This window comes from Brachyhypopomus gauderio, chromosome 4, assembly GCF_052324685.1.
Source record: "Brachyhypopomus gauderio isolate BG-103 chromosome 4, BGAUD_0.2, whole genome shotgun sequence".
In the NCBI taxonomy this organism is placed as follows: domain Eukaryota; kingdom Metazoa; phylum Chordata; class Actinopteri; order Gymnotiformes; family Hypopomidae; genus Brachyhypopomus; species Brachyhypopomus gauderio.
Window position 1 is genome coordinate 16,550,228 of NC_135214.1, and position 19,748 is coordinate 16,569,975.

Sequence of the window (19,748 nt, forward strand, 5' to 3'; positions counted from 1 at the left end):
GAAGGACAAACGGACGGATTCAGGCAGCGAGTGGAAGGATGTGGTGGGACATAGAGACGGTCGGGGATGGACGGAAGAACAGAAACGAGAAGAGACAGAGTGGAAGAAGACATTTACCGGGGACAGCACGTCTCCGTCGTAGCGTCGTATGGGGTTGAGCTTCCTGCGGTAGGTGGGCTCCAGTTGCTGGAGTTTGGCCGGGCCGCTAGTGGCCGGGTGGGTTCCGGCCTGCGTGGGGTGGTGGTACTTGGGCTGTGTTGGGTGGTGGTACTTGGGCTGTGGCGGGTGGTGGTACTTGGGTTTCTGCTTATGCTGCTGCTGCTGGCGTTGCTCGGCACTCTGTGCCGATTGCTTCTTCCGCGAGGTTCTCGTCCTGGTCTCCCTCCTCTCCTCCTTCTGTCGGATCTTCATCAGCTGCACCCGCCTCCTCTGGTGACTGATGAAGACTGTGGGCAGGGCAGAGGGGGGGGGGGGGGGGGGGGGGGGGGGGGGACAAGGACAAGATGGAGAGAAATGTTTAGGGAGCCAGACAAGAGTCAGTATGCTCACAGCCTAAAGCCATCCGTTCCGAGAATGAGACAGACTGGGAAGAAACGAAGAGAAGCAGACTAAAGAAAACAGGGAAAGAGGGAATGGAGAGTAAGAGAGTGAGAGTGAGAGTGAGAGAGAGAGAGAGAGAGAGAGAGAAAGAGGCAGGCAGACTCAACAGGCCAGTTTGCTCATTATCCACACTCATTCATATGCCATGTCATGGCGACAGCACAGACGCATCATACATTCCCCTTCGTTGTTTGCTGTTAGGTAAAGGCGCTGATCCGACTGTATAAAGCAGGTCCGTCCTGCACTGATCTGCCTTCCTGACGCCAAACAAACCATCGAGTGTTTTGACACATCGTGCTGTTCCACATGCCAAAATCAGCATTCACACTCTGTCCGTCGCCATTATTAGAGGCAGACGGATTATTTCAGTCCTTTCAGTCACTCTGTTGTGCCACGATGGCTACGGGCCCCATCTGTCAGGGAATTCACATAATGAACTCCCCCTTTGTAACACACACACAGACGAGCACACACTCCCCTCCTATCCCACGCTCATACCCCCCCCCCCCCCACCCTACCCCCTCCCCTTCATCGCCATGGCAACCGCCCCAGCATCACCTAAACCTCCTCCTCTCTGTGCGTGCTGACGGTACCGAGCCCTGGTGTGACGGCCCATGTCGTGCGACGCATCCACTCTCACGCCCGTCTCTCAACTTTGGCCGCCATGCCTACATACATCTCGCAGTCTTCCGCCTCTTCTACGCGCCCGTCATAAGCCTCGCGTTTACCGCCCCTCCCCCACCCCATCACCACCCCCCTCCGCCCGCCCGGCCCACTATGGCAAGGACACCAATTAGGCTACAACTCAAATGCTCAGGTGGCACGTCTGGGTCAGCGTCTCCCTCGGAGACCGTGACTATGGCAGCGTGCTGCACGCGGCAGAAGTGACCTGCTCTCCACGGTAACGCTGTCCCAGCAACTAATTAAGTAGAACAGGCAGAAGTAGAGCATCACAGAGCGCCGCTGCCCATCAGCCCCGCTGCTCCGGACAGCCATGGGCGACGGCCAACCAGATGTGTCACGCGTCACGGTGAATGTGGAAAGGCTAATGGCTCCGACACCTGCCAGCCAGCCACGTCCACAACCCACCAGTTAGCCACTTATCATTTTAGCGGCGCGATCAGTCAGACCAGTGCTGGAGGCTTTCTTTCCTCATCACCCAGGCGGTCGACTCTGATTTTTGGCCTGAGATGTCACGGCCGGTCCTGAGTCGTACCTTCCGTGTGGGAGTAGCCCTCCGCCGTGACCTTCCACTGGATCAGGACGCCCAGCACGGTGAGCACGGGCCACACTCCCATCACCACCCACGTGTACCAGCACACGGGCCGCACCGGCGCCACCTTCACCCGCTCGTAGATGTAGCGCGTGAGCGCGAACAGCTCCACGAAGTAGTCCACGGTGACGGTGACCACGGCCGAGCCGAAGACGGCGGTGGACAGCGTGGTGAAGCATCGTTGCCACTGCAGGGCGAGCACGGCGAACAGCATGCCCGAGCCCAGCAGCACGCCCAGGGGGAGCCAGACCGTGCGTGGGTGGTAGAACTCCTCCAGCACCACCAGCGAGGCCAGGGCCACCAGCAGGCCCAGGAGCAGGCCCACCATGAAGAGGCCCACGCTGCGCACCAGCATGGTGACCAGGCCGCACAGCGTGCCGATGCCCAGGCCGATGCCCACGCTGGCCTCCACGCTCAGCTGGGTGTCCAGCACACGCTCCTTGTAGCAGAGCAGGAAGATGATGACCGAGCCGAACATCAGGCCGGTGAGGAACATGACGGCCTTGAAGCAGCGGTAGCCTGAGGGAGAAGAGAGGGGAAGAGAGGAGATGCAGAAGGAAGGAGAAGGAGCAGAGGGGAGGTGAGGGGAAAGGAGGGGAGGGGAGGTGAGGAGGTGAGGTAAGGAGGGGAGGTGAGAGGGAATTTAAGCATTTGCTTTAAGAACTGAAATGTTGTTTTCTCATATCATTGTTGATTGCGATAAAATGAGAAATATAAAAGCGCTACTATTATGCTTATTGCTAAGTTGATGGTATTTCAAGGTCTATTGTACATCTTTTGATAACACTGTCTGCTACAAAAAAAAGAAAACAAAGGAGGATAATAGAAAAAAAAAAAACACTGAAATTGATTGACCAACCCCAGACCACGATCCCACCACAGCGTCTTGTTACCCTGCCATCACCTGAGTGTCTGAGTGTTTGGACAGATAGTTAGCGCTGAAGACCACTGGGGAGGGCACTGTCACAGCAGAGGAGGCTCGCCATCGCTCTCTCCGCCCCTCTCACTTGAACTCTCCCTCAGTTGGAATGAGGGACAGTGAAAGCACCGTTCACAGTGTTGTTGCAAGTGATGGCGCGTGTTTAATGGAGAGGGACAGGCCTGGGCCATCGGTGAGCAGCTGTCACATTCAGAGTTATTAAGTGAAGTGAGTTTGTGAAGCAGTTTTGTCAGTGGCACGGCGCTGCGTGGCACAACAGTGGCTGTTGTCATCAGCTGATAGGGCACTACGTTTTGTTTTGTTCTGTGTGTGTCTGTGTGCGCTGCGTTTTCATGTAGCCATGCAATAAAATCACCTTATTTTCCACAGGTGACAGGAAATTGCATGAAGCAAATTTCCTTTTACCTTTGTTATCTCTCTATAGCAATATGACAGAAACATGTCATTCAAGTCATGTGTCCTCCTCTATCCCAGCATGCTATGCCACCTACCAAAGAAGCAGTAAATGATGCCAAAGAGACAGCACATGGAGCACACGACAGAAGGGACCACTTCATAGCGCCGTTCGATCTCATCCTCGCAGCTTATTGGATGATCCATGCTCCCATCAAGTGAGGGCGGGGCCAGCTTAAAGGCTAGCAGCTGGGCTGTGGATGTCATGGCGACAGGGGGGAGGGGCAGCTTTATGAGAGAGGAGAGATGGAGAGGGGGTCTTGAGGGAAGAGTGGGGTGAAACAGGTCAGACTGGATCAAGAGGGGTTTCCCATTCACCAAGATCCACCTGGAAAAAGAAAGGGAATGACAATGTTAAACGAGCAAAACTACATCACATCATGAAAGGACAAAGGTAAACTTTACAAACTTTACAAACTTTACAAGTAACAGAAACACGATATCAACACAACACTTGCGTTATTGCAATTGGAATCATAATGCAAAACAAAGTCAAAGATTTCTATGACTTTATATAAGAAAAAAATACTTTTGTAGTAAAAACCAAAAGCCTTTGTCCATGTTACATCATCTCCCAGGAAACATGATGCAATTTCGTAAAGTGGTCTAAAAGGTAAGATAGGGGCCTAGACCGTCCTGAGAGCCTGACAAAGTGACTGCTGAGAATGGCCTACCAGTGATAGGCCCCCTGACTGTCATGTTCAATAGTAACACCTGATTGCTTCGTAAGGCATATTATATTTTGAAATACTTTTTTCTTGCTGAATATTTTTTAAGACGCCACCTTTTTGACATCTAAGGCATGGAAGAGTGAAATCATTCAACTGTACAGATGTGATTTCACAAATCTTTTGCTTCAGCAAAGCCATGTCTAATTAAAGCAGTCCCTGGGCTGACACAGCTGATCCTTGACAAATATCTGTCCCCTCCAGAAAACTCAGCTAATAGCAGGAGACTGAAAATTAACTGCCCAGTACAGTTTCGTCTCCTTCCTTGCTGAATTTATCATTTATTCCTCTCATAACTATGGAAATTCAGCCTCGAGCCAACAGTTGTTAATGGGTTGTGAAACCATTGGGAAACTAGCAAACACTACTATACACTGCAGTTGTGTCGCTACAGTGAGGATGCCAGTGCCACCACACACACACACACACACACACACACACACACACACACACACACACACACACACACACACACACACACGTTTCCCCTAACACTCTGCCGTACCCATCCCCTTTGCTCATTCGTGCCTAAAGGTACGGTCTCCCGATTCTCATCAGGATAGAAGAGCAGGGTAAAGTGTTGACATGGCCGTCCAAATGGAGGTTTTTCAGATGCAAATTCATAGAAGTTTCTCAGAACAGCTTGTGGTTCGCTGGTAAGATGACTACAGAAGAGACCAAAAACACCCACATTTTCTACATTAGTAAAGATAAAGATAAAGACACATATTAAAAATCATTGTATTATCCACGTTTACTGTGATTTCAATGGATTGTGGTCCTTATCTTCATAACAAGCATATTTCATGTGCAAAATGTATGTAAAGTCCAGCAGAGAGGTTGTTGAACTCCACTACTCTAGTATCAGAGCAGACAGCCTACCGAGCACCACTGCAGCTGGCTAATAACACAGGGCTCGTTTTTTATTTGGTGACCGATTGATGCGTGAAATTAAAGTTGAGAAGTACAACTGCAGACAATCACAAAAGGATGGAAGTAGCTAGGATGACTGTTTGGGTTATTGCAAAGAAAAATGTGTATGGGGATGCAAAGTGATTTATTAGGCTTAATTACAGGACCGATACCAAATGGCTTCAGAGCTTAAATGGGCAGATAATCTTACATATGAAGTGATATGTCATATAAATACACTTCACTGGGCACTTTTTCCGTTGTTCTTTTGTACCCTGGTATACCTTCCTGAAGATCAATGTTTTACCAAAGCAGATGCACAGCCCACGTGTGGGAATCTACTCTGATGTAAATTTCCTCAAACACTCTGGCCACTTCACATCTATAATTGCATCAGATCTGTTTTCAGTTTTATTAGAATTACAATCCTGAAATGAATGTAGGTGTGTGGTGTTTGCAACATGTGTGCTGTATGTGTACAAAAAGGACATCGTGGAGCAATGAGGCCACAACCCTCATGATCATCACTGTCAGCTCTGCATTTGGGCATTTTTAAGCCTTGTTAACATGCAAAATATCATATAGAAGATACAGTTTATATATCCCCTCTGTCCATGAATGCTTCTGTGAAGCAGCTACATACACACATGCTCATAGTTTGTGTGAATGGTGTGTACATTATTCTATTGCAGCATGTGAGATGGTTGGACATATGAAAAATGGTCAACTCAATACAGACTGTAGAAGCTAAAAAATGAAGTCCAGAGATTTTGGGCATTTCAGAAATACTCAATGGATACATTTTGAGGTCCGAAATAGATGACATCCAGAACGAGGATGTGCAATACCTACAGCCCATGCAAGAGAGATCACCACAGCTGAGGAAGGAATATCGAAAATGTTTGGCAAAAACTCTTCGTGTCTGGTTTCGCAAATCCATCAGCATCCACGGATGACGTATCGGGTTCCTGAAAGGTTGGTCCGTTTTGTAGGGGAAGATTTCAACCACTACCAGTAACTCAGTTCAAAGGTGTCAGGGGGGACACTCGATACGGTGGTCTAACTATGCCACAGCACTGGACACATGTCTCCTTGTTCTGCCAGTGATGCATCTAACTGTCGTACCGATCGATTGCTATGAGTGCTGTTGTAGTGAGTGCTAGTGGGTCCGATGGTGCCACTACACTGCTTCTAGAGCGTAGAGTGTGTCTGCTACTTCTGTGTCTAATGCGTAAAGGTACGAGTCAAATTTTCAATGAAAACACACGCACACACACATATTGCAGATTTACCCAGGGTCGTCTTGTTAATCAAGTTGTTCGGCGCACGACAGAATTAACAGAACCGATGAGGTTCATCATGAAATGGATATGAAGATAGGAAGAGGAACGTGATGAGACAGAAAGAACCGCAGACGGCAGCAGGACTTCTGCACAAACTCCATCTTTGATCTGGAACATGGAGAACTGAAAGCTCAACCCATGCTAAGAAGCATTTTTAGAAACCCATTATAAAACTCACTCCTCCAGCTTACTCTGCAAATCAGAGAGAAACATACTGGAGTCAGCACTCTGCGTGTACCCTAAGGACAATCCCTGTCTCTTCAACACTTCTGCTCTAGGGTTTGCACTAGTGAACTGGCTGTGAACCGCAGGGGCCTGACTAATGTGCTTTTTCCGAATGAAAAAGTTACATTTCATGAGTGACGTATCTGGGAGTATAGTATCAGGTTAATATTATGTCAGTCTAAATGGGTAATCCGTCTAATGGCATTGCACAGATAAAACGCCATAAACTGCTGTTACCCCAACGTTGTTATTAAATGGGCCATGACCTACACGGAGCTCTCGTCTGTCTGGTGGAAACGGCCATTCACTGACATCAGGATGTATTTGGATTTCACGTTCACATTCGTGGACATTTTAGTCCAGGAAAATGATGGTCACACTTAAGAGGTCTTCCGTGATCACCAAACAGACACTTTAGAACAACACTTTAGGACAACAATAGTCAAAATGGTGGACAGGTGGAGGGCTCAGAGCTGGTTGTTCTCCTGCTATGTTATTTAAGATTTTTAAGATCAAAGCTGAATTGGGTAAAGGACTCGAGAGGAGATGAATGATTTTGAGGAAAGAAATGAATGCATCAAAGAAAAACATTATGTCCTTACATAACCATAATAATGCCTTACTTCCTGTCTGTTGTCATAACAACTGAGGGAATCTGGGATTTTCCATGTTGTACAGCACTTTGAAAATAAAAGAAAGACCTGCCACCATGGCAACAGCTCGAGAGCCAATCAATGCTTTAGTCTGCCTCGCATTTCTCCACCACTGAAGACTCCTCTCCTTTCAGCCCCTCCCCCCTCCCCTCCTCTTCAACACTCAAGACATGTAAACAAACCCACCATAAAGAAGAGTCAGACAAAGAGAGGGGGGGTGCAAAAGAATAAAGGAATGCGAGTGTAAGCAATGCATTATTTTCCTCCGCTCCACGATTAGATACCTTTACAGCCTTGTTGCGATGCCACATCCACACACTACAGCGCGCAAAAAACACAAATCGATCTGGACCTGTGCCCAGCTGTTAAATGGAGAACACCACCACAACACCAGCAAGGAAAACGGTAATGAGGGATGTTTCTGTAAGGGTCTCCCAGATATGGCCAGGATGAGCGCCTTAGCAAACAGGCCTGACCTCCAAGGCCCCTCGCTCGGCGGCCGCTAATCGGCACTGTTGCTTTTGTCGGTGGTTTTTGTTGCGGAGGCTTTGCTGCTCTGCAGGACACCGCCGGTGTGGGTCCTGCTTTCATCGGCAGCATGACGACATGCCAGTCATGATGAAGCACAATGGGGCCCGTCGGGCGTGCGACGACGCCACATGAATATTTAAACCAGGGCTCCGGGAGGCCCGCAGAGAGATGGTGCGGAGAACGAGACCCGTGTGGGTGTGTGTGCGTTTGGGTAGTGGTTTTACGTCCAGACTAAACATCATCATATCAGCCGCAGACAGCCTAAGAGGACATGAACGTGATTCATGTCTACCGCCCCAGGCTGGCTGCTGGAGGAACCAGGTGTAGTGTGGGACCGCAGCTGGTCGGCCCGCTACGCAAATTCTCCAGAGGCACGTGGCCATGAGCAGAGACACGACAAGTCAAAGGCATGGACAGTACAAGTGACACAGGAAAGAGAATTATGTCTGACAGCACGGTGTTATGTGTAGCATAACAACTAAGACTTGCAAGCAGGCCTAAAGAACTGGCTGATGGCTAGAACTATCCATCCTTCCATCCATTATCTGAACCGCTTAATCCCGCTAGTCGGGGTCACGGGGAGCTGGAGCCAATCCCAGCATCTCCAGGCGAAGGCAGGGTACACCATGGGCAGGTCGCCAGTCCACCACATGGCCAACACACACGCACGCACTCATACCTACGGGCAATTTAGAGTGATCAATCAACCTAACACGCATGTCTTTGGACTGTGGGAGGAAACCGGAGTACCCGGAGGAAACCCACGCAGGCACATGTAAACTCCACACAGAGCAGCCCAGACCGAGAATCGAACCCAGACCGCCTTGCTGTGAGGCGACAGTGCTAACCACCACACCACCATGCCGCCCTGGCTAGAACTAATAACCAGAAAAGGACCCAGTTTCAGGGTTGAGTTTCAGGATCGGGTTTCAAGATCAAGTGTCAAGTTCAAGGGCTCCACCACCACATTTTATCTCTTGAAAGGTATCTAATAGTATTCAGTACTATACTATAGTCTATACTATGCTGTTCAATACTATACTATAGTCCTTCAATATTTTTCCATTTCTGTTTTTACAAGAATTTGGACAGATTTGACAGCACGCGGGATGTTACTGGGAATATGATTTAATACAATACAGGTATTTTCACAACCTCAACGAAAGCATTTATGATTTACAGGCGTATGTTTTCAGATCAAGAGAACATGACACAGGTTCACTCGGCACTCTGCCTGGATTTTCTACCTGTGTTTTTGCTCCCACACTACAGATTTACATCACCCTCAGATTTACAGTAATACACGAAACAAGCGCCTGAGATTTTATTTCGGAATTTTCCATGGATTGTTAGTATAGGCTTAATCTGTATGTCACATTAGAAACAGCACTATGTTACTGATAGCGTGTAAATGCATTGTTAGTCATGGCCCATTTCTTACCATGGACAACAGCCTGAAAAAAATAAACAAAAACAAAAAATCAGAGGAGGTGCTGGGCTTGACAAACATGCTCCGATCACATCAGAGGAAAGTTGGGACAAGGAACGTTCAGAAATGCAAACTCCATGAGTCGGCACCACTGCTCGAGGACACACCGCTAACACGTGTCTACACGTCTAACACGCGAACAGGCGGCGCCCGGCGACGGACAGACTGCAGACTGTGATTCTAAAGTGCTGAGGGTTCGCGCTTTCTTGTCTAACTAATAAACTCTCGTATTTCAGGAATACTGGAATCATAACAGCCCATCCACTGCGCGTGCAGGTGCACAAGACAACGTCTAGCACACAGAACGAGCTTCTGCATGTGCAGACAGCAGAAGCTCAGTGGAGGTATTAGAGGAGGAAGACTGGGGCCTTTTCAGAGGGAAGAGCAGTTTCATAAAGTAGCCCGTCTATTTGCTCTGAAGCAGTCTGCACAGTGCAGGGTTCCACAGCAACACGAGCTACTCTGAGACTGAGAGATCTCGAGGTAAAGTCTCAGAGTTGGGACTTCTGTGAGGAGAGGGAGAAGAGAAGTAGGTATACATTTGTGTGTGTGTGTGTGTGTGTGTGTGTGTGTGTGTGTGTGTGTGTGTGTGTGTGTTAGTGAGAGAGAAAAACTGAGAAGAAATGTGTATTTGTTAAGACTCTCTGTGTTAAGACTGAGTGATTCAGAAGACAGGGACAAGGCTGGGTTAAACCTCGTTAATCTTGCTGAGGGCAGCTGTTCTAAATTCCATTAGCCATGGACGGACTTTCCCCTCCTCATGACAGGCATAAGATTAGCATTCTAATGGGTGTGTCTAAAGATGGAGCGGTAGATTTGTGTTTGTTTGTATTTATTCGTGTGTGTATATGTGTGTGATATTTGTGGTGTAAAACAGCAGTTGGTTTTGAGAGAAATCAATATTGTGTGCTTATAACCTTTGTTCTGAAGCATTTGTTATCTGAAGCTCAAACTTATGTTCCCTGATCGCAGAAACTATTTCTGTTCGCTTACTGACACAGAGTCAAGACCGTGAAAGTTTATGCAACTTCATAACACTTATTGAAAATATGTTTCAATATGCGGTTTCTTTTAATAATTTGAAATAAAAATACCATTATGCGTTATTGCTCAGAGTCAATATGAAGACAGTGGTGATGCCCCACTGGCAGAATGAAGAAACTAACTGCTGCTTCTGGATGGATGGGTCCTTAACGGATCAGCGTGCAGAACTAAGTAATCACCACTTCAGCGAACAATGCAGTCTGGACTCTGGGTGTATGTGTTTGTGTGTGTGTGTTTCATCAAGCATCTGATAGTCAATAGGCACAATTACCATTAGCAACATAATGGTCATCAAGCAGGTGAATGCTTGCTCAGTGCACTTAATGATCTCATATGGTCCCACAAGCTGAATGCAGTGCTGTGTAGTTCAGTAAGACAATCTTGACACCAGACTGGAATTCACCAGTTTACCCAGACACCTGCTGTGTAGATGCGGGTGAGGGAAACAGAGAGTACTTGATGGTGCTCTTGGCATCGATTCCAACTGAGATGCCCCCATCTGAACCCATCCAAACACACGGGGACGCGGGTGGGGACAGAGGGGACGCGGGTGGGGACAGAGGGGACGCGGGTGGGGACAGAGGGGACGCGGGTGGGGACAGAGGGGACGCGGGTGGGGACAGAGGGGACGCAGGGCGGGGACAAAGGTGAGGGGCCCACGTTGTTCTGTAGTTTGAGTCCTCTCATATTCTTTCAGTATACTCTCAGTGGACTTAAAGACCATTTGATAAAAGAATATACAATGCAACAACCAATACACAACAAAAAAAAAACCCTCAAAAAACAACAAAAAACATATTTCTTTTATTCTAAACAATGAATCCACCATTGGTTTAGTTCATGACCATCTCTTAGTATCACCACATGAGCATCTTCCCCCCCATTGGGCCCGTGGACATCAGGGCTTTGACATCTAGACAGATCTGCAATCAGCGAGCCGGGAGTGGAGTGCTTCATCTTCAAGCACAACTGCGCCCACATCCAAGAGGCCATAAAATGTGATTGTGGCGAAGCGGCAGGCTTCAGCTCCGCTTCCCTCACCAGGCACGTCACTCCCACACACGCTCAAAAACAGCTGAGGCACCTCCGCCACAGACGTTTTGTCTGAACCCGCCGGTTTGGTGGGTTTCCCAGGCTGCTTTGGGCCTGGTATAGAGCACCTATTGAGCTATTCCTGGCCTGGCTATGAGTGGAGACTCTGACATCCACTGAAGCAGAAAGGAAACGTACAGGGGAAGATGAGAGTGGGGAGAGAGAGAGAGAGAGAGAGAGAGAGAGAGAGAGAGAGAGAGAGAGAGAGAGAGAGAGAGAGAGAGAGAGAGAGAGGCCTGCGGCCGGGCCAGAGAAGAAAGAGGAGGCAGGCAGAGGCAACAGCCCAAAATGAGGTGGGTGGAGGGAGAGTGGAGGTGGGTACATGAAAAAGCATACCCAGTGCTCTGTACACACAGATGGAGAGAATGTTCATCTGTATACAGTCGGTCATTCTCCTCTGTAGATGTGTATAGGTAAAGAATACTAAAATCTACATATACCACATATTAGCAGCATGGTGGTAAAGAAACAGTTGACGATAAACGTAAGAGAAACCATGCATATGCACACTCTGAGGTGAAGATCTCAACAGCTCAAAAAATAACCTCAAAACAAAACTGAAAATGCTTTAAACCATGTTCCAGTGAAATTCCAAATGTTACAGCACCATTACAGAGAACTAAAACAAGCCTCCATACCCACATTATACGAATGAGGCTCTTTTTACTTTTTTTCAGATGTAACAGGCTCCATTCTGCACATGGACATTTTAAAGGGCATTCCAACATAAAATCTCTCTGAACAACAATACACAATAACTGTTTGCTTTTCTTCATATTCACTTAACCAGTACTCAAATATTATTCATATCAGAGAATATTAGTACACTACACATTACAGACACTATGAATCTTGCAATTCAGAAGCACCTTCTGGTGTCACTTTTTAAGGTAGTCTCAGATTTCACTGTGACAAGTTAAATACATTTTGGATTATGAAGAAATATGACTGGATTTCTGGAGTTGTATTATCACACCACAGTGTTGTCCCCTGACGCTACGCCTGATAAAACCTCACCTGTGGTCTTCCACTTAACTTTACAACCTGAACCCTTCCACTGAGCACGGTGACGTTTAAAATATGAACGCTCACCAGGAAAGAGACAGGACAAAGATTCCCCCACCGAGGAACAGCTGTAGGAAGGTTCCCCCACCGAGGAACAGCTGGACAAAGATTCCCCCACCGAGGAACAGCTAGACACAGCTCCTCTGCTGATCCAAATGTCCGCGCAGTGCCAACGGAAAGCCAGAGCCAAACCGGCTTTTACCAGATTAGGGCTGCTCAGGAACCGCAGGGCTAACACAAACTAATGTAAGGGTCAGCCAATACACACGGAGAACTGCTGTTGCTATTGGTTGTTGATTGACCCCAAAGCACAGAACACCTGCTGTAATGAACAATAACAATCAGAAGGAAATTGTAATGGCTTCTGGGTAGCAAAGGAACGAGTCAAAGAATCTCAAAAATGGTGGGCAACATCGAGACTTTATGATTATCCATGAAATCATTATTACCAGTTATCACACAACATAGTGCACTGATCTCACCACAGTTTCCACAATCATGCCTTAGTGGCATTAAAGGCTGGTTTTTCAGATCTAGACTTGATTTGCATCCAGAAATCACTCCAAAGTATTCAGAAAGGACAAATTCTGAGCGGTTGACACTAGATAAAACTACATCTTATGTCTGTCCTAGAGAATCAGATGAAGTAGTCTTATCAAGAACCTCCAGGTACAGTGTCAAGGACAGCTCTGAACTGATCTCGTCACTCGGCTTTAAACCTTGATTCATCCAAACAGTTACAACGCATACCAGTGCTAACACTCACCTGACACCTGACTATACCAGTGCTGACACTCACCTGACATCAGTTTTCACGATTTCCTGTACAGTAGTTAATGTTAACATTCTGAGAAAGGGAGCCATATCTAACCTCTAAAAATAGAGAGATGAACAGCATACTGCCACTGGGAAAGATGTGAATGTGAAGATCCATATATACTTACACACTGGGCATCCAGTTTACCAATGTTAAGCAATGCAGCAGACTAAAACATACAGGCATTAACAATAACAACTGTATTAGAAACAGATGTTATTATGTACAATAAAAAAACTCACTTAGATTCTAGTAAAGGGACAACTCAGGCCAGGCTGACATTCGCAAATTATATATTTCAAAATCCAGTCCTACTGGGACAATAAGGATGAAACTAAACATGATCTTTTTGAGAAACCTCTGAATCACACAGTCTCCGAGACATCAGCCCACTCGCTGCTCTGCCTCCTGGACCTGCGTCCGCATGGTGGAGCTGCAGCTGGTGGCAAGGACACCACTGAAAGGACTAATGGGATTATCATTGACTTTTCCTCTGCCTTCCTCTCTTCTCCACTCTGTCTCGTTCTCACCTGCATCTCGTCTCTCTCTCGCTCCCGTGTGTCTGTCTCGCTCTCTCCCAATCTCCCACCTATTCTACTTTTCACTTTAACGTTAGCTCTCTCTTTCTGCTCCAATCACCACCTCTCTTTCTCTCTCTCTCTCTCTCTCTCTCTCTCTCTCTCTCTCTCCCAATCCCTGCCTCAGATGAACTGTAGATATTGTTTGGTCTGCTGTAGCATGACTCAGTTGGACGTGTCCCCTGGAGAAACACCACTCCTGCTTTCATCTCCACGTTATTACCTAACGGCTCTCAGTACACAAGACACTGTCTGGGTTTCACTCATCTTCACCCACCCCATCATTTCCCCAGCCACTGCCCCAGCTCACAGCCTCACTACACCAGCCTTGGCATCCACTACACCAGCCTCGGTGTGAACTACACCAGCCTTGGCATCCACTACACCAGCCTCGGTGTGAACTACACCAGCCTCAGCGTGCACTACACCAGCCTCGGTGTGAACTACACCAGCCTTGGCATCCACTACACCAGCCTCGGTGTGAACTACACCAGCCTTGGCGTGCACTACACCAGCCTCGGTGTGAACTACACCAGCCCTGGCGTGCACTACACCAGCCTCGGTGTGAACTACACTAGCCTCGGTGTGAACTACACCAGCCTCAGCGTGCACTACACCAGCCTCGGTGTGAACTACACTAGCCTCGGCGTGCACTACACCAGCCTCGGTGTGAACTACACTAGCCTCGGCGTGCACTACACCAGCCTCGGTGTGAACTGCAATTTCGTTCATTCTTGGAAAAGTGGCAATGACAATAAAGATTTATCTTATCTTATCTTAACTACACCAGCCTCAGCGTGCACTACACCAGCCTCGGTGTGAACTACACCAGCCTCAGCGTGCACTACACCAGCCTCGGTGTGAACTACACCAGCCTCGGTGTGCATTACACCAGCCTCGGTGTGCATTACACCAGCCTCGGCGTGCACTACACCAGCCTCGGTGTGCACTACACCAGCCTCGACATGCACTACACCCGCCTCGACATGCACTACACCAGCCTCAGCATGCACTAGACCAGGCTTGCTGTGCACTACACCAGCCTCGGGGTGCACTACACCAGCCTCGATGTGCACTACACCAACCTCGACGTGCACTACACTAGCCTCAACGTGCACTAGACCTGGCTCACTGTGCACACTGTGCCTCAGCGTACACATATCTGCAACTTGTCACACAAGCACATTTTCTTTTGAGCATGCTGAGGTTTCCTTAACACTGGAAGAGTAAATATTTTGATAAAACTGAAAACACATGTTTCTTTCCAGAGAGACAAACGCAGCTGTGTTACTCCCTAAGCAGTAATACACACTGGTCGTATACGCATGTATTGACTGCAGTAATGAGACACATGTAGTGTTGATCTAACATATGTGATTTTACTGTACTTGCGAAGAAATGTAATGAACAGCTAAGTAAAGGTTTTTCAGAATGAATGGGTGATCCCTACAGCAATATATTCCAGGTATATTGTAAATAATTCACTAAAAATTATGTTATAAAAATAATTTAATGATCTGGCTAGTGGTGTGAAATATTTTCCAAAATGTTATGGATGGAGGGGGGGATGTCCATACCACATTCTGCAGAATTTCTTAGTTCAGATTTCCCTAGTTCAAAGTAAAGATGTGTTTATAATTTTATGATAAAGGGGATTCAGTAGCATATATATGCTTATCCTGACTACATTCCCTCAGGCACTTTGACGATCAATATGGGCAGTGCAAAAGCTTTTAGATCTTTTAAACATAATTGTGTCTCCACTGTAATTTAATTTGCCCTGTTTTGTGCCAAGAAATGTCTGCAGATAAAGTGCATAGCCTTTAATTATTGATGGGTGGGTTTCATACTTCTCAAGTATGACAAGATTGAGGAAATCAAACGGCGCTTCTGAACTTTTTCCACACTCACTTCATCACAAACCATCACATGTAAGATATAATCACTGCATGGCAACTCTGTAATCATGTTCCATCTGAAACGTGGGATGTGAGATGTTGACCTATCACTCTCCTCCACAGCCAAGAGTTTTTCAGTCATCCAATCACGTGACAGTCATCCAATCACATCTCAGTGCCACTACATGACACATAATGTACACTGTTCTATTTTTATATAGATTTCATATCAATTAGCAGTTACATAGAAAGTGTGAAAGGAAAAGCAGTTTGAACAGTATATAATTAACACCGCACTCAACACCGGTACTGCACTGAGTCAGTTTCGCTATTTCGGTGAGAATGGAGATGTCAGGGACACCGTGGTGACAAAACACTGGAGCTGATTCTTGAAAAAATAAGTTTGGAAAGACAATTTGCATATGACAAATCAACTTTCGGTTTCATTATTTTCAGGTAGGCTACGGTGAAATTGCTTGGTTTAAGAATTGAAAGGTATAAACAGTGGCATAAAACACTGAGTAGGCAGAGACAAGCCCACTCTCCTTCATTTGGGAGGCAGGCTTGCGCCTGGAGCTTGGCCAGGAACCTTAGATCCTGCCAGCATGAACACTTGTACCTTGGTCATCTGCTGGTTTATACAAATAACTCATTGCATCTGTCAGAATGTGGTATGTTTGATTAACGTAAATAATAAATAAATAAATGTTATATTTTAAATAACAGAACCAAAACATGCTGTCAACCCGAACACGTGACATTACGTTCCCAAATATGTTAGCTCACATGGGATCAGCTCTACTTATTATCAAAGAACAGTAAATTACCGTTCGAATTACCATAAACACCGTTTACTTACGAGCATCATTGTAATTAAACAGGCACGTTGCCTGTCGTTCACTACACTTCAGAACCAGATGGACCGCGCTGCTGACTGGGAAGCGAACCAAGACCAAAACAACACATTCAGAGCGATGAAACAAAAGAAGACAGAAGAGAGAACAATAGCACGTCGTCTTCAAATGTTTCTGGGGCCTTTTTACATGCTTCAAATGCCAGTGTAAATGATCTGAAGCGATGCAGATGATGTAAACAGGAGAACATGTTTTATCGTCGTAAACACGATTGTTGCCTTTTGATTTCCCCTGTAATTAGTATTATGGAAGGGTTCTTCATACACATCTAAGAGGGCCACTGTTCACACTACAGAAAATGAACATTTCGTATGTCATATTCGAACGGCAACCTTTCTAAAAAATAAACCGAAGCTTCGTGTTGTGTGTTTTTAACACTAGAGGAAACAAAACAACTCACCTCCTCCGCGGTCCATTCAAGAGTTCTGATCTCCTCGGTGCGGGGTTTGTTCCAGCCTAAACAACGGGATACAGCTCAGCATCCTTTAAAAGCACCAGCTCCTTCCTTTATGAACACATACACACACACCTTAGTTCAGTTAAACGCTAACTGTCGTTAAAGAGAATCATAACAGGTGAATTTCTCCTGACCACAGTCTGTTTTATGGTGGAGAACGGGACCATCACCATTTGTTGAAACGAACACAAAACCTTTTGATCTCTGTCTTGACCATGATTAGGTTAAACCGTTGGTTCCCACCGGTCGGGATCTCGATATAACGGTTGTGTATCCGAGCCTTTTCAGTTTGATCCTGTGTTTCCAGATGGGTTCGGGCGCTGAGCGCTTTGTTTGGAGTGCACCATTTGGTGGGAGAGAAGAGGAGCGGCGCAGGTGGCGGCCGCGTAGAACTACACATCATTACTACCAAAACTGAGTGAGTCATCATTAAAACCTTTATTTTACAACCCACTTTTTAATGATAATTATTTTTTGTTAAAATCAAAATTTGAAAAAAATAGTTATTCAACGAAATTGGTTAAATATTGCAAATACTTAAGTTTTCTCAAGTTTCATCCACTCGTGGATGCGTCTAATCAAATGTCAGGGAGTGGTCGCCCTGTGGGAGGCCTGGTGCCACCGACACTTCACCACATCACATAGGTGAAATGACTTTCACAAGCGAAATGTTCTGGTTTTGTAGTGATATAATTTGGTTTCAAATGAAAATATTACTAATAGATCTTTAATACATTTTTTCAAATGGGAATACACGTCAGTCACATTTGATTGATAAAATAGAATCAAAATGAGACGTTTATAGAAATTACATTTTATATTTCATTTTTACACCTTCGGAAACTATTCTCGTGAAATCCTTGTCAAGTGTATTGAATTATACTGAAATACGCAACCGTGTATGACTTCAATGTAGCACTTTCAGCATTAAACCGTGTGCCAACGAGTTTTAAAATGTGTCGGTCTTTAGTAATAAAGGTATTATGCTCCAATAGTTCTAAAACAGGGGAGCAAAATCGTGCATTATCAATTGAAGACAAATGTCAGACACACCAAAAATATAGAGGAAACCTCCATTTGGCAATTCTGTGTATTTGCTACTTTTGTGCATTTTATCTGAGATCTTGGCTTAAAACTGTTGCAAAACACACCTAAAATTGTTAATCGGGCGCCATCGTGTGGTGAAACTCTAGAACACGTTAGAATGTCAAGACCTAAGCAATAATTTTAACAAGTCACCGTGATCATATGTTCAAATCAATATAGCGTATTTGCACTGGTCTCAGTGAAAATTTGTAACAAAAATTGATCCTCCAAGTGCAGTTGCGAAAAAAAAGCTCCCCCAAGAATTCCCACACCCCAACTAATTTGTCAAGAATTGATCTTATGTTTCGAGATTCTTCCACTCAATTACCTCATACGTCACAAGAAATTTATTACACTATGGGATGGTTTCCTGGAAATTAATTAAGTATAATCCTCGAGTAAACTGCCCACTGAATTTCCTGTATAGGAATAATTATGTATGTCTACATTCAGGTGTATCATTGTCAGCAGTAAATTTCAGCAGTAAATCATTGTGAAAACACATGAAATGTAGTTGTATATGCTTAGGATATGTGGCAGTTTACAGGTAATGAGACCAAACCTAATCCCAAACCTTTGTGTGACTTTAATTCAAGGATTGAATACCAGACTGCTGGCTCTAAACAGCTGGCTTGCTACAGCCTGGGCACATCTGAAGATAAACTACATTGACAATTTAAACATGTTTTGGAGGTGTCCTGAGCTTTTTAAATCTGATCAGCTTCACCCTAACAAGGCTGGGACTCAACTGCTTGTGGATAATCTACTATATGGCATCACTCACAAGCGGTACGTGCACCCTACAACCAGCAGTAATGTGAATCAAATGAGCTCACCGTCTCCTGTCAGAGAATCTGTCCACAGTCTCAGAGGTAAACTCCAGGAGATTGATGAGGTTCTGCAACACTACAGTCTGCAGTCTTGTAGGAACTCACCTACTTCTCCTGCACACTCAGGTCTCAGAAGTCTCAGGTCTGACACACTGGAATCTATGCTCTTAGTCAGTGTTACATTCCAGTTCTTTTAAATAAATGGTGGCATTGCTCTCAGAATCTAAATAAAACTATAATCAGAAGGAAACATAGTAGTACAAAACATTGTAACAAACAAATTTTTATCCCAGTGAAATGCACAAGTGATGTAAGCTATGTTGACCAATCACATCAGGTCTTCAAAGTCTCCTTACTAAATTCACAAACAAGTCTTTTATAATAGCTATATTAATTGAAGATTATTGTCTTTTCCTAACAGAGGCTTGGCTTGATAGCAATGAAGCAAAAGTGCTAAACGAAGCTTCCCCTCCTAATTTTAACTATTTTAATATCTGTAGAGTAAATAAGAGAGGTGGTGGTGTTGCACGTTTTTACCATAAAGCACTTAGCTGTAAGCAGATTTCATTAAGAAGACATTTTATATTTGAATATCTGGCAGTACAACTCAACAGTACTTATCCAGTTCTATTGATTGTTATCTATCATCCTCCCAGACAACATACAGATTTTCTTGAAGATTTAGCAGAAATGCTTTCTGGGATTTTAATTGATTTTGATTATGTTTAATCACTGGGGATTTTAATATTCACATGTAAATATCCATAAATCGAAATCACTTCATAATTAATGAGGATGCTTAACTCTTTTGATCTCATAC

The 19,748-nt window shown here is 45.5% G+C and overlaps 1 protein-coding gene and 1 long non-coding RNA gene across 4 annotated transcripts in view; one reads left to right on the top strand and one right to left on the bottom strand.

The window, feature by feature from the left end:
• Nucleotides 1–17,383, bottom strand: part of tmem198aa (transmembrane protein 198aa) — a 19,248-nt gene extending 1,865 nt beyond the window's left edge. Inside the window, exons 1-5 of one of the 3 annotated variants that reach the window (XM_077002656.1) lie at nt 17,207–17,383; nt 16,956–17,011; nt 3,305–3,594; nt 1,817–2,392; nt 118–446 (exon numbers count right to left, since the gene is read on the bottom strand). In XM_077002656.1, the coding sequence (XP_076858771.1) occupies nt 118–446; nt 1,817–2,392; nt 3,305–3,473 (1,074 nt within the window). In that variant the 5' untranslated portion in view covers nt 3,474–3,594; nt 16,956–17,011; nt 17,207–17,383. Of the gene's footprint in view, nt 1–117; nt 447–1,816; nt 2,393–3,304; nt 3,595–16,500; nt 16,638–16,955; nt 17,061–17,206 lie in introns of those variants that run through there. The other 2 variants (XM_077002654.1, XM_077002657.1) reach the window with 2 other exon arrangements.
• LOC143512404 (uncharacterized) lies at nt 16,837–19,562 on the top strand. Its single transcript, XR_013130454.1, has 3 exons — nt 16,837–17,130; nt 17,320–17,430; nt 18,695–19,562. It is a non-coding gene; the product is annotated as an uncharacterized LOC143512404 (long non-coding RNA).
• Nucleotides 19,563–19,748: the final 186 nt, after the last annotated feature.